Here is a 13,569-nt window from a genome sequence, read left to right on the forward strand (position 1 = left end):
AAACTATTAACACCAGGGAGATCTGTAGGTAAATATGCTCCATTTTTGACTAGCAAGAAGTTAAGTATTTGCTTTGTAGATTATCTGTGACCTATTTGAAATACTGATCCACTTTCTCTCCCCTCTGCCCCTGGGCCACTTCTCCCACAAGGTGGTAAATGTGCTCAAGAAATATAAACTAATTTTCATATAAGCCTAGGGGAAAAAATAAGATGGAAAGCAAATATACAGCAAAGATATTCACATAATATGTTCTTAAATCAAATAAAAATGATTTTATGTCACCAGTTCTTCAGGATGATTCAGGCCACTGGTACCCTAGATTTAGGAAGTTTCATCAATAATTGATTGTTTCCTCTTAGCACTGGGTTGTTGTTTCTTTTACTCCTCAAAACATGACAGTCACATTTGTAATTTAATCTTCCAACATTCTCTTCCTCCCTCCGTCCTCCCTCCTTCCTCAATGTTCCCCTCCTCTACCCCCCTACCCCTGCTTCCTCTCTGTCCTTCTCCATTCCTCCCCATTCACAGGTGTACCATAGACGACCGGGTCACCCGGGTGGCCTGGCTAAACCGCAGCACCATCCTCTATGCTGGGAATGACAAGTGGTCCATAGACCCTCGTGTGATCATCCTGGTCAACACACCAACGCAGTACAGCATCATGATCCAGAACGTGGACGTGTATGACGAGGGCCCATACACCTGCTCCGTGCAGACGGACAACCACCCGAAGACCTCGCGGGTCCACCTCATTGTGCAAGGTGAGTCACAGCTGGGTTTGGGGGCTGGGGCTCTTGTCGACACTGGAGGGGAGGCATCATCTTTGTCTTCGCTTCTACTCACATATGAAGACACAAAAAACATTTCCTCTGGAGAATCCAGAGATCCAGTGTATATCCAGGATTCTTTCCCACCGGCTGGGTTCTTGACTGAGTACTGAATATCTTCGCAAAGTTCCTCAGTTGTGCCTCTGGTCCTTATGTTCCTATTAATAAGTTGTTTGGCATGTGGTGGTTGAACTCTCTTAAATTACTTAGTACTCTGAAGTTAGGCAAGATATATCAAACAACATATGGGACTATTCTCTGTGCCTTTTAATTATCTCTCATGGACTTACTGCACAATACAAGATCAATAATGTTGATGTGAAATCACATGACTTGTGACTGTTCCTGCCTGGTGGATGGCTATGCATGTTCCAGATGGGGTTCTGGGTGCTGTTCAGTCCAGTCCTGGCATTGCTGCTGTGTCTACACTCATTCAGCCCCATTAGTCAACATGTTTTCTCCAGGTCTACGTTGAAAATAAATCTGTATTACTAAAGGAGGGGGATTTCTAACATTTTCTCCCATTCTCCTTTAAAAAATCTGAATCAGTACAACCCAGGCAAACTATATAATAGTCGTCAGGCAAATGTCACTTTGTAAGAAAAAAAGTGGGGCTGAAAAAATGTCAGCATCTCAGATATCAACTATATAAGAATGTTAACTATTTAAGAATTCAAAACACATTCAGACAGCAGTTGTGAAAAGGTGAAAACCATTTGAGAGCAAGGCAGCAATACAAATGAACTTATTTTGAACTGCCCCCAACTACCTGTCCCCCACCACCGCTGTGTGAGACGCTTCCTGCCAGGTATTGACTCGGGGCAACAACGAAGCACCGGCAGACTAGTGCCCATCCCCAGGCATCCTTCCTCCAACGCTGAGCGTCACAGGTGGGCCTTTCCCAGGGCCTCCTGGACGGACCCTGGAGCCATAAGCCGAGCTCTTGGAAGGAGCTGCTGTGTGTGATCTAGTCTTAGTAACTGCTTTTCTTCAGATGCCATTTGCAGTAGATCCGAAGGATTTGTTTTTGTTTTTTTCAGTTTGTGAAATGTGTAAGGCACCTTTGCTTAGCTAATATGGACTCCCTCACCTCTGCCTTTCTAAGAAATTCTATTTTGCTCACTTCCTCTGCTTTCATGGAGAGTTTGGGGAGGGTCAGCTTCTCTGCTGGCTTCAATCACTGTACCATTCAGGATGGTGCTTCTTTTCTTCCAGCTAGAGCTGCTCTTTGCCAGCACACCATCCAGGGCTCCAGCTCTGTGGGCCATTTGTAGACCCATGCTGGGCCAGAGCTCCATCTGCTGCAGCTGCTGGTTCCCGGCAGGCCCTGCGGCTGCTGTATGGCTCAGCCCTGCCTCAGTGCAGCCTCCAGCCCTTCTCTCCCCACACGTGCTTTCAGCCGCCCACACCGGCCTGACGTCTAACAGATGTCACCACACTCTGCTGTTCCCATTCTCCATGCTTGTCCCACCCAGGGGTAAAGCTTAGTGACAATCACTGCTCTGGAGCTACAAGACGGCCTGCCATCTGGAGATAAAGACACCTGTCACATCTGAGGTTTCTTAGAGGGGGTTGTGGAGGCACTCAGGGAGATGAGTCATTGGAAATGAGCCGGAATGTCTGCTGACAGTTTCCGGGGGTGCAGGAAACAAGGGCGTGTGAGTTCTCACTACCCCGCCTGCCACCTGGGCTTGGTTCCAGAGGAGCTGAAATTCTCTGCATTGAAAGTGACGCCTCCATGGCACCTCTGTGGCCTTGACAGCAAAGTTATCTTCAAATTCAGGAAATGCAGCACTGAAATAAAAAAGAACTGTCAGGCGTGGTACAGAAACAGGCTCAAACAGAACAAGGCTATCACTTTTCAGGAAATAAGACAGATTGTGTAAGCATGTCAGAGTCAATCCAGACTGTGAAAGGCTAGTGGTGCAGAGCTCCAGGGCTAATGCTTGTCCAAAGGCACTTGGAGCAATTTCTTGGGCTGGAGGGATATGGAAGTCACTGGTGTCTCCTGTGGGCCTCTGAGGTTTGGGCCAGAAAGAGTCAGAGAACAGGCAAGATGCAGAACGGTGGGTTCTTCAGAGGGCAGTTCCCCGCAGGGTGCAGTTCCAGGCCAAGTGACCCTGTAGCTCTGGGGGTGTAAGGTGACCTGTGAAATCAAATGCAGAAGCCAGGGAGGGCAGAGGTGGCAGGAGAGAACCTCCTTTTGGAACGCTTGGCAGATCGGTCTTTACATTTACTGAGAGGTTAAAAGGAGCTTGAGGAGCTTCTTTCTCTCTGTCTTGGTTAGCACTGGGGTGACGTGTTCTTTCTTTGGAGACCAGTTGAATTTCCAGTGGGTGGAAGCAGAGGCCCCACTGCTCAATTAGAAAGAAGTCCGAGAACCCTCCCGCTTCCCAGCAGCTACCGGCTTTTGTCCAGTCCATAGATTAATTTTTCAGACTTAGTGTTAGTTCAGGTTAGATAAAGATAATGAAAGTTTCCTAATCCTCTTAAAGGAGATTTATCTGACTGAGTAGAAAGCTTTTGGAATACAATAAGGCATGTATAAAACTGAGGCCTAATCTTGCCTTTAATTTCAAACTGCTGACGGGTATTGATTTTGCAATGAGAAAAACTGAAAAATTTCCGAGCTACAACTTGTCTGTTTTTTTTTTTAAAGGCATTTATTTATCTGCTGTCTATTTGAGAATGTTAGAATCTCATCGCCTCTGCCAACACCCAAGTGCCATCAGCAGAAGGGAGAGCGATCCACGGGGTCCCGGCTTTGTTGCTCCTGTCCCTGCGATGTGAGGAATCAGGAGATGCTCAGGCGCTAATCTCAGAGCCCGTTCTTTACTATTTTATAATGTGGCCTTGCCCAATAGCTAATGGAATTAGTTTTCAAGTTCTTCTCTTTGAGAGAAGAAGTTGCATTCATTAAAATGTGATCGCTGATCCTGAACTAAAGCAGCTTAGCCACTGAGGGGGATCATTTGCAGGGACTGCACGAGTGCGTGTGTGCGTGATACTGTGACCCAGATGGCTGCCTGGGTGCAAAGACCAAAGGGAAGGTGTCCCTGTGAAGTCAGATGAGTCAGGGTGGGAAGATCAGTCTGGCAGCCCTGGGGGTTGAGGTGAAGGGGAGACAAGCTGGAGACCCGGGGACAAGCAGGAGGTTCCGTCCACCATCCAGAAGCTCTGATGAGAGTGGCTGCAGGTCTGCTTGTAGGAATGGAGAAGGTTCCTTCAAGGAAATGGAGAGGATGAATCTTAATCCTCTTTCCTTGAAAAAAGAAGAATTAAAAGCATGTCATCGACCCTTTTGGGTTTGGGGAAATGTTGACGGCCTCACTAGTAATTATGGAGTTAGGATTCTGAGCCACCAGGAAAGGAAAGTGTTAGGTTGGCTAGGTTTAGGGATTAAAAAAATACAAACATTCCGCAGATAATATAGAAATAAGCAACAGGTGTCATTCATGCCAGAAGGGGTATACTTGAGATTCATTGTGAGTCTACCAGCATGAGAGTAGGTAAGTTGTCTTAGATTAACTATTCTTAGAGAACAGCAGGCACCATGATTTATTTATATCTCTCCCCAGCACATACCACACTGTCTGAGCCTTGCTAGATATTCAGCAAATGTTTGTAAAATGAACAGAACAACAGATTGATACAGCAAATGGAAAGGCATAAGAAGGCAGTGATCATAAAGCCCCTTCATGCAGTTAGGCATAGGGGCATGAGTCAGACACTCTCTAGGTGACTTAGAGTGGACAGTAATTGGGAACAGTTCTGTGGAGGGATGAGGGTCTTCAGGGTGAGGAGCTAAGAGATATGCTCTAACAGGATAACTTGGGTTTATTTAGAACTGTACAGAGCTGGTCACAATCTGTGCCTCATCTGACCCTCACAACAAGCTCTGGGAGACTGCAGGGTGATTACTGTTACCTCCATTTCGCAAATTATATAACTGAAGCTCATGGAGGTCAAAAGGCTTGCCAGGGTTCCCTATGAGTAAGGAGCAGAGCTGGGTCTTGAACCATAGTCATCTGACCCCAGATCAATGTCTAGTCCACCTCCTCCAATGCCAACCACGTCCAAAGTTGTTTCTCTAATCTAGATCCTTCAGGACTTCCCAGTTATCCTTTCTTTTCTTCCCCAATTATTCCAGCTAGTGATATTGCATTTTACCAGAACTGAGGACAAAGGTCAAGACACAAAATCGGCATTGGGAGTGGGAAACTGAAGCTAACAATAAACGGTATAGAGAAGCTGAGAGAGGCAAAGAAGATAATTAATTTACTAGTAGCTCATCCCTTCAGGGATACACATTTTAAATGTTACCTCTTTGTCCCATGTAAGTGCTGAAAATTCTGGCCCCCTTGAGAATCTAGGCTCTGATTGTGAGTCCAACTGTCACACGCTCTTCAGCATTCGGAAGGGCTGTGGATTCCTTGTGTCCCAGTGGTGGTTGTCATCATCGGGGGTAAATAAGCAGGAAGATCTGGTAGATCTTTACATCTTCGATATTCTCTGTCTGCTCTCTTGGCTAGCTCAGAAATCCGATTACTACCAGAAATTTCTTTTCATGGAATGAACTCCTCTTGCTAAGTCTAATTTCATGCAAAGGGCTAGAAAATGATGAATTATGTTAATTTCTCACATGTGAGCTTCACCAGCAAGCTTAGGCAATTTCTGTGTCTGCAAAAGACTTTGGGCCTTTGGGCCTGCAGTCAGCTCAGGTGAGGGATTGGTTCCCAAAGGTGAGTGTAGCAGGCAGAGAAGTCTGACTTGCAAACCAGCCCAGTCCTAGATTCTTCTGAGCACCAGCCCACCTCTGCATTGGGCACACTGAATATAAACCTTATTTCAATTGATCCTCACACAAACCCTACAAAGTCTCCTCCCATTCTCATTCTACAAATAAGGAAGCTAAGTCTTAGAAAGGTTAAAAACTTGCCCAAAGCTGATGGAGCTACTAAATGCTTTGAATTCCCTTCACTAGACTTGTCTCTAGAAAAAAAGCTATCAAAATACAAACAGATAAAGCACTTCACATGCATTATCTCTATGATTGTTCTTCACAAAAGCCCTGGGAGACAGAATAGAAAGTCACCACATTCCAAGAAAAGAACTTAGATGCAGAGAGGGGAAGGGATTTATCCAAGTTACCCTAGCCAGTAAGTGCTAAGAGCCACTTCACATCGTGTTTTTGTTCTCGACACCAGACTGCTAACTCATAGCTAAGTGAAAGGGCAGGTAATGTTATGATTTGTGAGAGAAATATAAAAGTTCTGAGGTGCTATGGAGAAGGGTGTCCACAAAGGGGACAGTTGTGGGGTGCAGTGAGCCAGGCTGACCTAGGGTCAGGGTGGATGTACAGCAGGACATGAGCCAAGGATCCCAGCAAGGCCCGGGAGGCAGGCTGCCCACACATCACAATCATCCCAAGGCCCTATTTCCAGCTCTTCCTTTGTAACTAACCTCTTTTTTTTGCCTATTTCCCCTCTTCTCCCAAATATTAGTCATTTAAATTAACATGTGCAATTGTGGGCCTAAAGAAAAGAAGACAGTCAACCTGAAATAAATTTAATTTATTAGACCTCTATTTTAAATTATAATCACACTTGCTCTTCACAGAGGTAGGGTGGGAAAGTGGAGAGAATGAGATGAGCATCAAAAAAGTAACTCCTGGGCCTGAGCTCTGCTCCTGACATCTAGGTCTGCATCCTGGGATGTTCCTTCCTGGCTTCTTATCCCAGCAGGGAGGAGAAAGTTCAATGTCATTGATTTTTTTTTAGGTACACATGCATATGCCTTCATCTTATGTATATTGTTTATTTATTTGCGCTTGAAAATAAGATTTTAAGATGAGATTTCTAAATTGCAAATTCGATGTGTGTGTCCAAATAAAGAGCACGGGTCAAAGGGTCTACCGTACAAAATAAATGGAAAGACTTCTCTGGGCATCATTTCCTCGGTTTTGAAACAGAAAGATTGAACTGATGTTTACGTTTCTTAGTTAGTTTTGTTTTCTCGTTATTTCATTTTGTGATTTGTTAATGTCATTTCTCTGGAGAAGTTTCGGATAATCAAGCATCTCTGGACTCTGTCCCTTTTCTGTCTTCACTGGCTGACTGGGAAATCCAAGAGTATGCTGTTATTCTGGCTCTTATCTGTATTTTCTTTGGAGCCCTAGGGTTGAGTCCCTCTTGCTAACTCCTCTCTTAGTGGGGGCCCCAAGCACTGCTCCCGTTTGGCAGTGACTGCCTTTTTGGTTAAAGAGGGAGACAAGAAAGACGCCCTCTCCTTCCCTGATCCGCTGACATTTGTAATGTCCAGAAGTCACATCCAATGGTGTTATATACCTTTACATTCTTCATTTAAGGATTGGGTAAACTCAGAAGGCAGAAGGAGTCAGGAAGGGAGTTGGTGCCCTCAGAATACCCGCTGCACCCAGAAAGGAAGGTGTCTCCAGAATTGTCCTTCATCTGAAGGGAGACCCACACCTGACTTGGGTCTTCTGCCTCAGGGTTGGGGTGAGGTGCAATGCACACTCTTCCTACACCTGACCTGGTCCTTCTTTCTGATTGTGCTACACAGCTGCCATCGAATGTGACACATCATGTCACTTGAATAGTATTAATGTCTGCCTCCACTGAATCTCCTAGGCTGCCACACCTTTCCACACGTAGCTGCTGACAACATAGATGAAAAGTACATTTTGTAAAAATATATTTCTCCTTATATCAAGTTTTCTGTTGTGAGGAGAAATATTGCACTTTGCGCTGCTCTGCTAAGAAGCTAAGATATCATACACACACACACACACACACACACACATACATTCTCTTTCTCTCACACACATAGAGTCACACTTGCATGCACACATATTTTTCACATGCTTCATAGCTATTTCTTTTGTGGCCTCTGAAATCCATCCTATCCACCATTAACTTGAGTTTCGACCCTTCTAGAAGGGAGGGCAGATAGACGCTCAATTCCTCCTGTAACAGTTGTAATCTTTTCATTATAGGGATAGGAAGAGTTGAGATTTTCAAAAGTGAATGAGACCAAATAAAAATTTGGCATTGAATGAAGACATAGTCAGGGCTGAAGACGGTTTGACCCTGTCCACCAGGAGGACAACACTTCTCTTTGAGGGTCCTGGTTTTTAAAGTGTGTGTGCTGGTTCTGAAGAAAAGAGACTACCCTTCTGCATGATGTAAGAGGGGACTGCCAGTGCTGCACCTGGTGTGGCAATATATGCCATATTTTATATATATGAGAGTGGCCAGAGAAAGGAGTGGCAGGGCCTGGGGCTGTCATCTGCTTTATTTTAGATAGAATTAAATAAACAGAAGAGTCATAAAGCTTGTTCTTAAAATCATCATGAAGGTGGAGATGGAGGAGAATATGAAATTCCTGTTATGTTCTGCTCAATTTGTATGCTAACTTCAGCTGATTTCTGGAGAGTCTAGTCTGTCAATAGCTCAAGTAAAGACAAAGAGATCTTTCCTATTGCTGCAAGCAGGGGGAAGCAATCACACTTTCGAAAGGATGATAAATTAGTCAATGTTCATACATGCCTCTAATAGAGTAAAGTTCATCAGGACCCTCATGTTGTCAGGATCCCACATAAGATTTCAAACGTCACCACCCACAGGATTAGTTAATCATAGCTCAGCATCAGAGTAATCTGTGAATGCCGAGTAGTGATATTTTCCTGTATAGCAGGTGTGCACATATTTGGTGAGTATGACTTGCCTTCCAAAACATGGTTTTGAGCCCCTAGTTAACAAATCTTACTTCAAACACAGTGTCTTGTCAAAATTAATTATCTTTTGTACTTATTCCTAGTTTGGCTTCTCATAAACATATCAAAAAGCTTCTCAGTATTCTCTCAGTAATAATTCTCTATAGGCAGGGAAATTAAAGTGCAGTACAAGTGATCATAAAGCAAGCAGTCAAGGATTTGTTTTTTAATAATTATAAACCATGGTGCCTAGTATGACAGTCATTTTGTAGGCACAACCCAATTCTAGTTTCCAATTACCCCCAGAGGGTGGGCCTGGATTGCTATATACTTTCCTCTTAAGACTGCTTTCGCCTGCATCCCACAGAAGTTGGGGCTTAGTGTTGTTGTTGTCATTTGTTTCTATATATTCCTTGATCTCTATTTTGATTTGTTCATTGATCCATTGATTATTTAGTAGCATTGTTGTTAAGCCTCCATGTGTTTGTGAGCCTTTTTGTTTTCTTTGTAGAATTTATTTCTACTTTCATACCTTTGTGGTCATGTTCCATGTGCACTTGAGAAGAATGTATATCCTGTTGCTTTTGGATGTAAAGTTCTATAGATGTCTATTAGGTCCATCTGTTCTAGTGTGTTGTTCAGTGCCTGTGTGTCTTTACTTATTTTCTGCCCGGTGGATCTATCCTTTGGGGTGAGTGGTGTGTTGAAGTCTCCTACCATGAATGCATTGCAGTCTATTTCCCTCTTTAGTTCTGTTAGTATTTGCTTCACATATGCTGGTGCTCCTGTATTGGGTGCATATATATTTAGAATGGTTATATCCTCTTGTTGGACCTAAGCCCTTTATCATTATGTAGTGCCTTCTTTATCTCTTGTTACTTTCTTTGTTTTGAAGTCTATTTTGTCTGATATTAGTACTGCAACCCCTGCTTTCTTCTCACTGTTGTTTGCCTGAAATATGTTTTTCCATCCCTTGACTTTTAGTCTATGCTTATCTTTGGGTTTAAGGTGAGTTTCTTGTAAGCAGCATATAGATGGGTCTTGCTTTTTTATCCATTCTATTACTCTATGTCTTTTGATTGGTGCATTAAAGTCCATTTACATTTAGGGTGACTATTGAAAGATATGTACTTATTGCCATTGCAGGCTTTAGATTCGTGGTTACCAAAGGTTCAAGGTTAGCTTCTTTAGTATCTTACTGCCTAACTTAGCTCGCTTATTGAGCTGTTATATACACTGTCTGGAGAGTCTTTTTCTTCTCTCCCTTCTTATTCCTCCTCCTCCCTTCTTCATAATTCTCAAGGATTTGTTTTTTAATAATTATAAACCATGGTGCCTAGTATGACAGTCATTTTGTAGGCACAACCCAATTCTAGTTTCCAATTACCCCCAGAGGGTGGGATGCATTTTCCTAATTTTGTGAAAGAGAAAGCCGAGGTTCCGAGAGGCTGAGGAACTTGCCTTAGGTGACCAGCTGATGTGCACAGAGATGGGATTTGGAGCTTTGCCCAGTCAACAGTGAAAGCCTGCCGTTCACCTCTACATGGAATTTCCTCTTGATTCCACCCCTTTGAAACAAGCTGTCCAGACTGGCACATCAGTTTACTTACAATGCACATGCAGGCCTTGCCCGGTTTTCTGTTTAAAGGATTTCAGTCTAATGTCTCTGCAGTAGAAATTTGTTCTTCTTAAGCCTTTTTCTCTCCTACTTTATTTTTACTGAGTATACCTCCTTGGAGTTAGTATCATGTCTATACTATTAACTTTTAAATCTACATTTCCAATTTTTTTTACCTAATTCCAGTCTCTTATTTCAGATTATTCCCTGACCTCTTCATCCTGGGTATCCCATGGGTGTCTTCACATGTTTCATACTGAACTTAGTTACTTCTCTTAAAACCTGCTCCTCCTCTCCTACTTCACATTTCTTTCCTGGACACACCATCCTTATGTAGAACCTTGGCTTCAGCTGTGGCTCTTCATTCTTTTGCTTCTCTATCAAGACAGGTGTCATGTCCAATAAAGTCATTCTCTTCCTTTCCGTTCCCACAACCACTTCCATCAAAGGACAGAATCTTACTCTCCAGTGACTTTTCACTGCCAGGCCCTAACTGTTACCCAGTCCTCAGTCTCTGCCTCCTTATAATTCATTTAAGCAACATTCTCTAAATACTCCTGGTGCACACATTTGATCATGTCGCTTCCCCAGTCATAATTTTCATGACTTCCTGTTGACAATAAAATAAAGTCAAAACTTCATAGTTCATTTTTTCTAAGTGCTAAACTATTCAGGACCAAAACCAGTTTTCCACTCTTACTTTTTATGATTCCACTTTTACATCTTAAGCATGACTTAGCCAAATTTGTTCCTGTAAAACTCCCACCCCCAGTATCCCACATTCTTTTCAATTTCTCATATAATTCACCCTTTCTCTGGATTTCCAATTTCTACAGACCTTTTCAAGCAGTACTATCCATAGACCTTCTGCCTGTCCAATAGATCTTTCTGTGATGATAGAAATGTTCTATATCTGCACTGTCCAGTATGGTAGCAGTTGGTCACAAGTGACTATTGAAACTTGGACATGGTTAGTATGGCCAAGGAACTACATTTTTGTACTTAATTTTAGTTAACTTAATTAAAAATAGTCACCCATGCTGGTGGCTAGCATATTGCACAGAATGGTTTTATAGTTGCTCAGTGCCCCCGAAGTCTTTCTTTGGAATCCAATGCCACTTTACCTGCACTTCCTTAGGATACCTGTAACTTTCCATTTCATTTATCAGCCATTGAGAGATATAACTTTTCCTCTCCTGGATTATAATTCCTTGAAGGCAAGAGCCAGAGTTGGACCCATAACTTTCCATATGGGCATAGCTTAGGGATTGCAATCTGAATTGCATGATCACATAGGTAGATTTTTAACAAATTTATATTAAATGCTCCCAATCCATAAACATAATAGCAAAAGGTCCTAAATTAGAGGTTATTGGAGACCACACCATAAATGTAGCATCCACCTTAGATGTATTGCCTTTGTCTTCCCTATATTCAGTATATACAGAACACTGTACACTATAGGAACCAAAAACATTTCTATTGAATAAAGAAGTTTTTAGTGAAACCTTTAAAAATAATCCATAATTTAGAGCTTCTGGGGAAAGATCTGACACAGCACAGCCGCCTTCCTCTAGTGGCCCTGGAAATCACCCCCACCACGGTGCCCAGGACAGTAGCCCTGGCAGGCAGAGCTGGAAGTGTGGGCTCCCAGCCTGCTGCAATCAACATAAAGGGATGGATCATGTGCTCTGATTGGCCAGCAAGCAGACATTAATAACCACTTAGCAACTGTGTTCAGGTCAATTAATTTATATTTGTATTTTGCAAACTAAAAGTTGCCCTGTTAGATTATTGATTTTTTTTGTCCCTGTACTCAATTTGTTTTTAATTGCACCATTGCTGGGCCAAGCCCTCCCTCCTGGCAAGCTGGCAATAAATCTGCCACCATCTCAACAATCAACAATAAATGTGTCTCTTCATGTCATTATTAATACGTCTCTTGGATTGGTTCATTACCACGGTTAACAGTTTATAAGAGCTGAATGGCACAGTGCCAGGAGATTCCTTTTCCCAAGGGCTATTTTGTCCTGATAGGATCAATGTGCTCAGGCCTGCAAGCATCTGTGGAAAGGGTCCTGGGATTTCATTTAATGTAGCTGGAATATGAGCCACCTAATCCTCTTTTTATCATAAACAGCTTTAGAAGAAGATATTGTTAGAATAGAGATTTTACCCTCTCTTCCAAGTCTTCTTTTTTCTAACTCCTTTTTCTTTTATTATCTCCTTAATTCCTTATTTCTATTCAGATAGATTTGCCCCCCAACACCCTCCCCCCAAAAACAACATAACAGCTATCTGATGAGTGATCTAAAATCCCCAAGAAGTGAGCCATGCATCACCCCAGAGTTAGAGTTTTATTATTATACTATTGTTAGTTGCAAGCAGAGGTTTGTTCCCTGTTTGATGTGTGAATGGCAATTAACAGAGCTGCAGAATACTGCACTCACGATGTCACCTTAATTGATGTCAGTAATGAAAAAATAAGCTCTATTTTAAAATAGGGCTAATCATTAATTATAGTATTGTTATTGGCTCTTTCAGTTACTAGAATTTTTCAGGGGGAAGCACAGGTTTTAAATGAATTTACAGTTTGGCAGAAGGGATCCTCTGTGTCCCAGAAATGCCAAACGAAACATTTAAATGAAGCTGAAAGTGCTTTATAAAAACCCCACAGTGGCCTGAGATGTAGTAACAGTCCAAATGTTTACCATTTTCAAGGCGCAAGTTGCTCCAGGACAAGAAATTTGGTCTTCCTCAGATACAGAGTTAACAGTCAATTTTGATTCAGGATGTAGAGTTTAAACTTAATTCACTATTAACAACACCCACACACATAACTTCTCTTCTTGGTACAAAGCTCTGCAAAGCAGGTCAAACGCAGTTTGTTGAAAGAGAGGGGTCTGGGGCAGGCATCTGTTGTTTCTCTTGATAGGGAAGTAGCCCAGGGAAGTAGAGGACAAGGGGTGACAGCTTCTGGCCAGAACAACAGAAAAAAAAGTGTCAGGGGAAATGGAGGGACTGCACATGCCTGCTGTTTCATCTACAATGAGACAGGCAGTGGTCAAGAGAAGGGGACAGTGGAGACAGACGGAGTCCAGCCAAGGCCCAGGGTACTGAGGATTCCTCTCCTGATGGAGGGGGGACCCTCAGCCTAGCTCAACCACCCTGGCTCCTGAGTCTGTCCACATGGGTTTCGCCAGTGCAGCCCATGTGGCACCTGGATGCACAGGTCACCCAGTGGTTCTCTCCACAATGGCCCACTCTCCACTTTCTCTCTGGCTGCTTTGCTTTAGCTTGTCCAGCAGGTCCTTTGTGGGTCCACCGTGTGGAGCAGCAGGCTCCTTCAGGGCTCCTGGATGATGGGGTAACCCTCTTCCCCCCTC

General features: G+C 43.1%; 1 protein-coding gene across 7 annotated transcripts in view; it reads left to right on the top strand.

Annotated features, from left to right (window-relative positions):
* Positions 1 to 13,569, top strand: part of OPCML (opioid binding protein/cell adhesion molecule like) — an 828,327-nt gene that overhangs the window by 610,118 nt on the left and 204,640 nt on the right. For all 7 annotated transcript variants that reach the window (XM_073239470.1, XM_073239471.1, XM_037000907.2 and 4 more), the window contains one exon: positions 532 to 764. In XM_073239470.1, the coding sequence (XP_073095571.1) occupies positions 532 to 764 (233 nt within the window). The remainder of the gene's footprint in view (positions 1 to 531; positions 765 to 13,569) is intronic.

The sequence above is a fragment of the Manis javanica genome, chromosome 6 (assembly GCF_040802235.1).
Source record: "Manis javanica isolate MJ-LG chromosome 6, MJ_LKY, whole genome shotgun sequence".
Classification (NCBI taxonomy): Eukaryota; Metazoa; Chordata; class Mammalia; order Pholidota; family Manidae; genus Manis; species Manis javanica.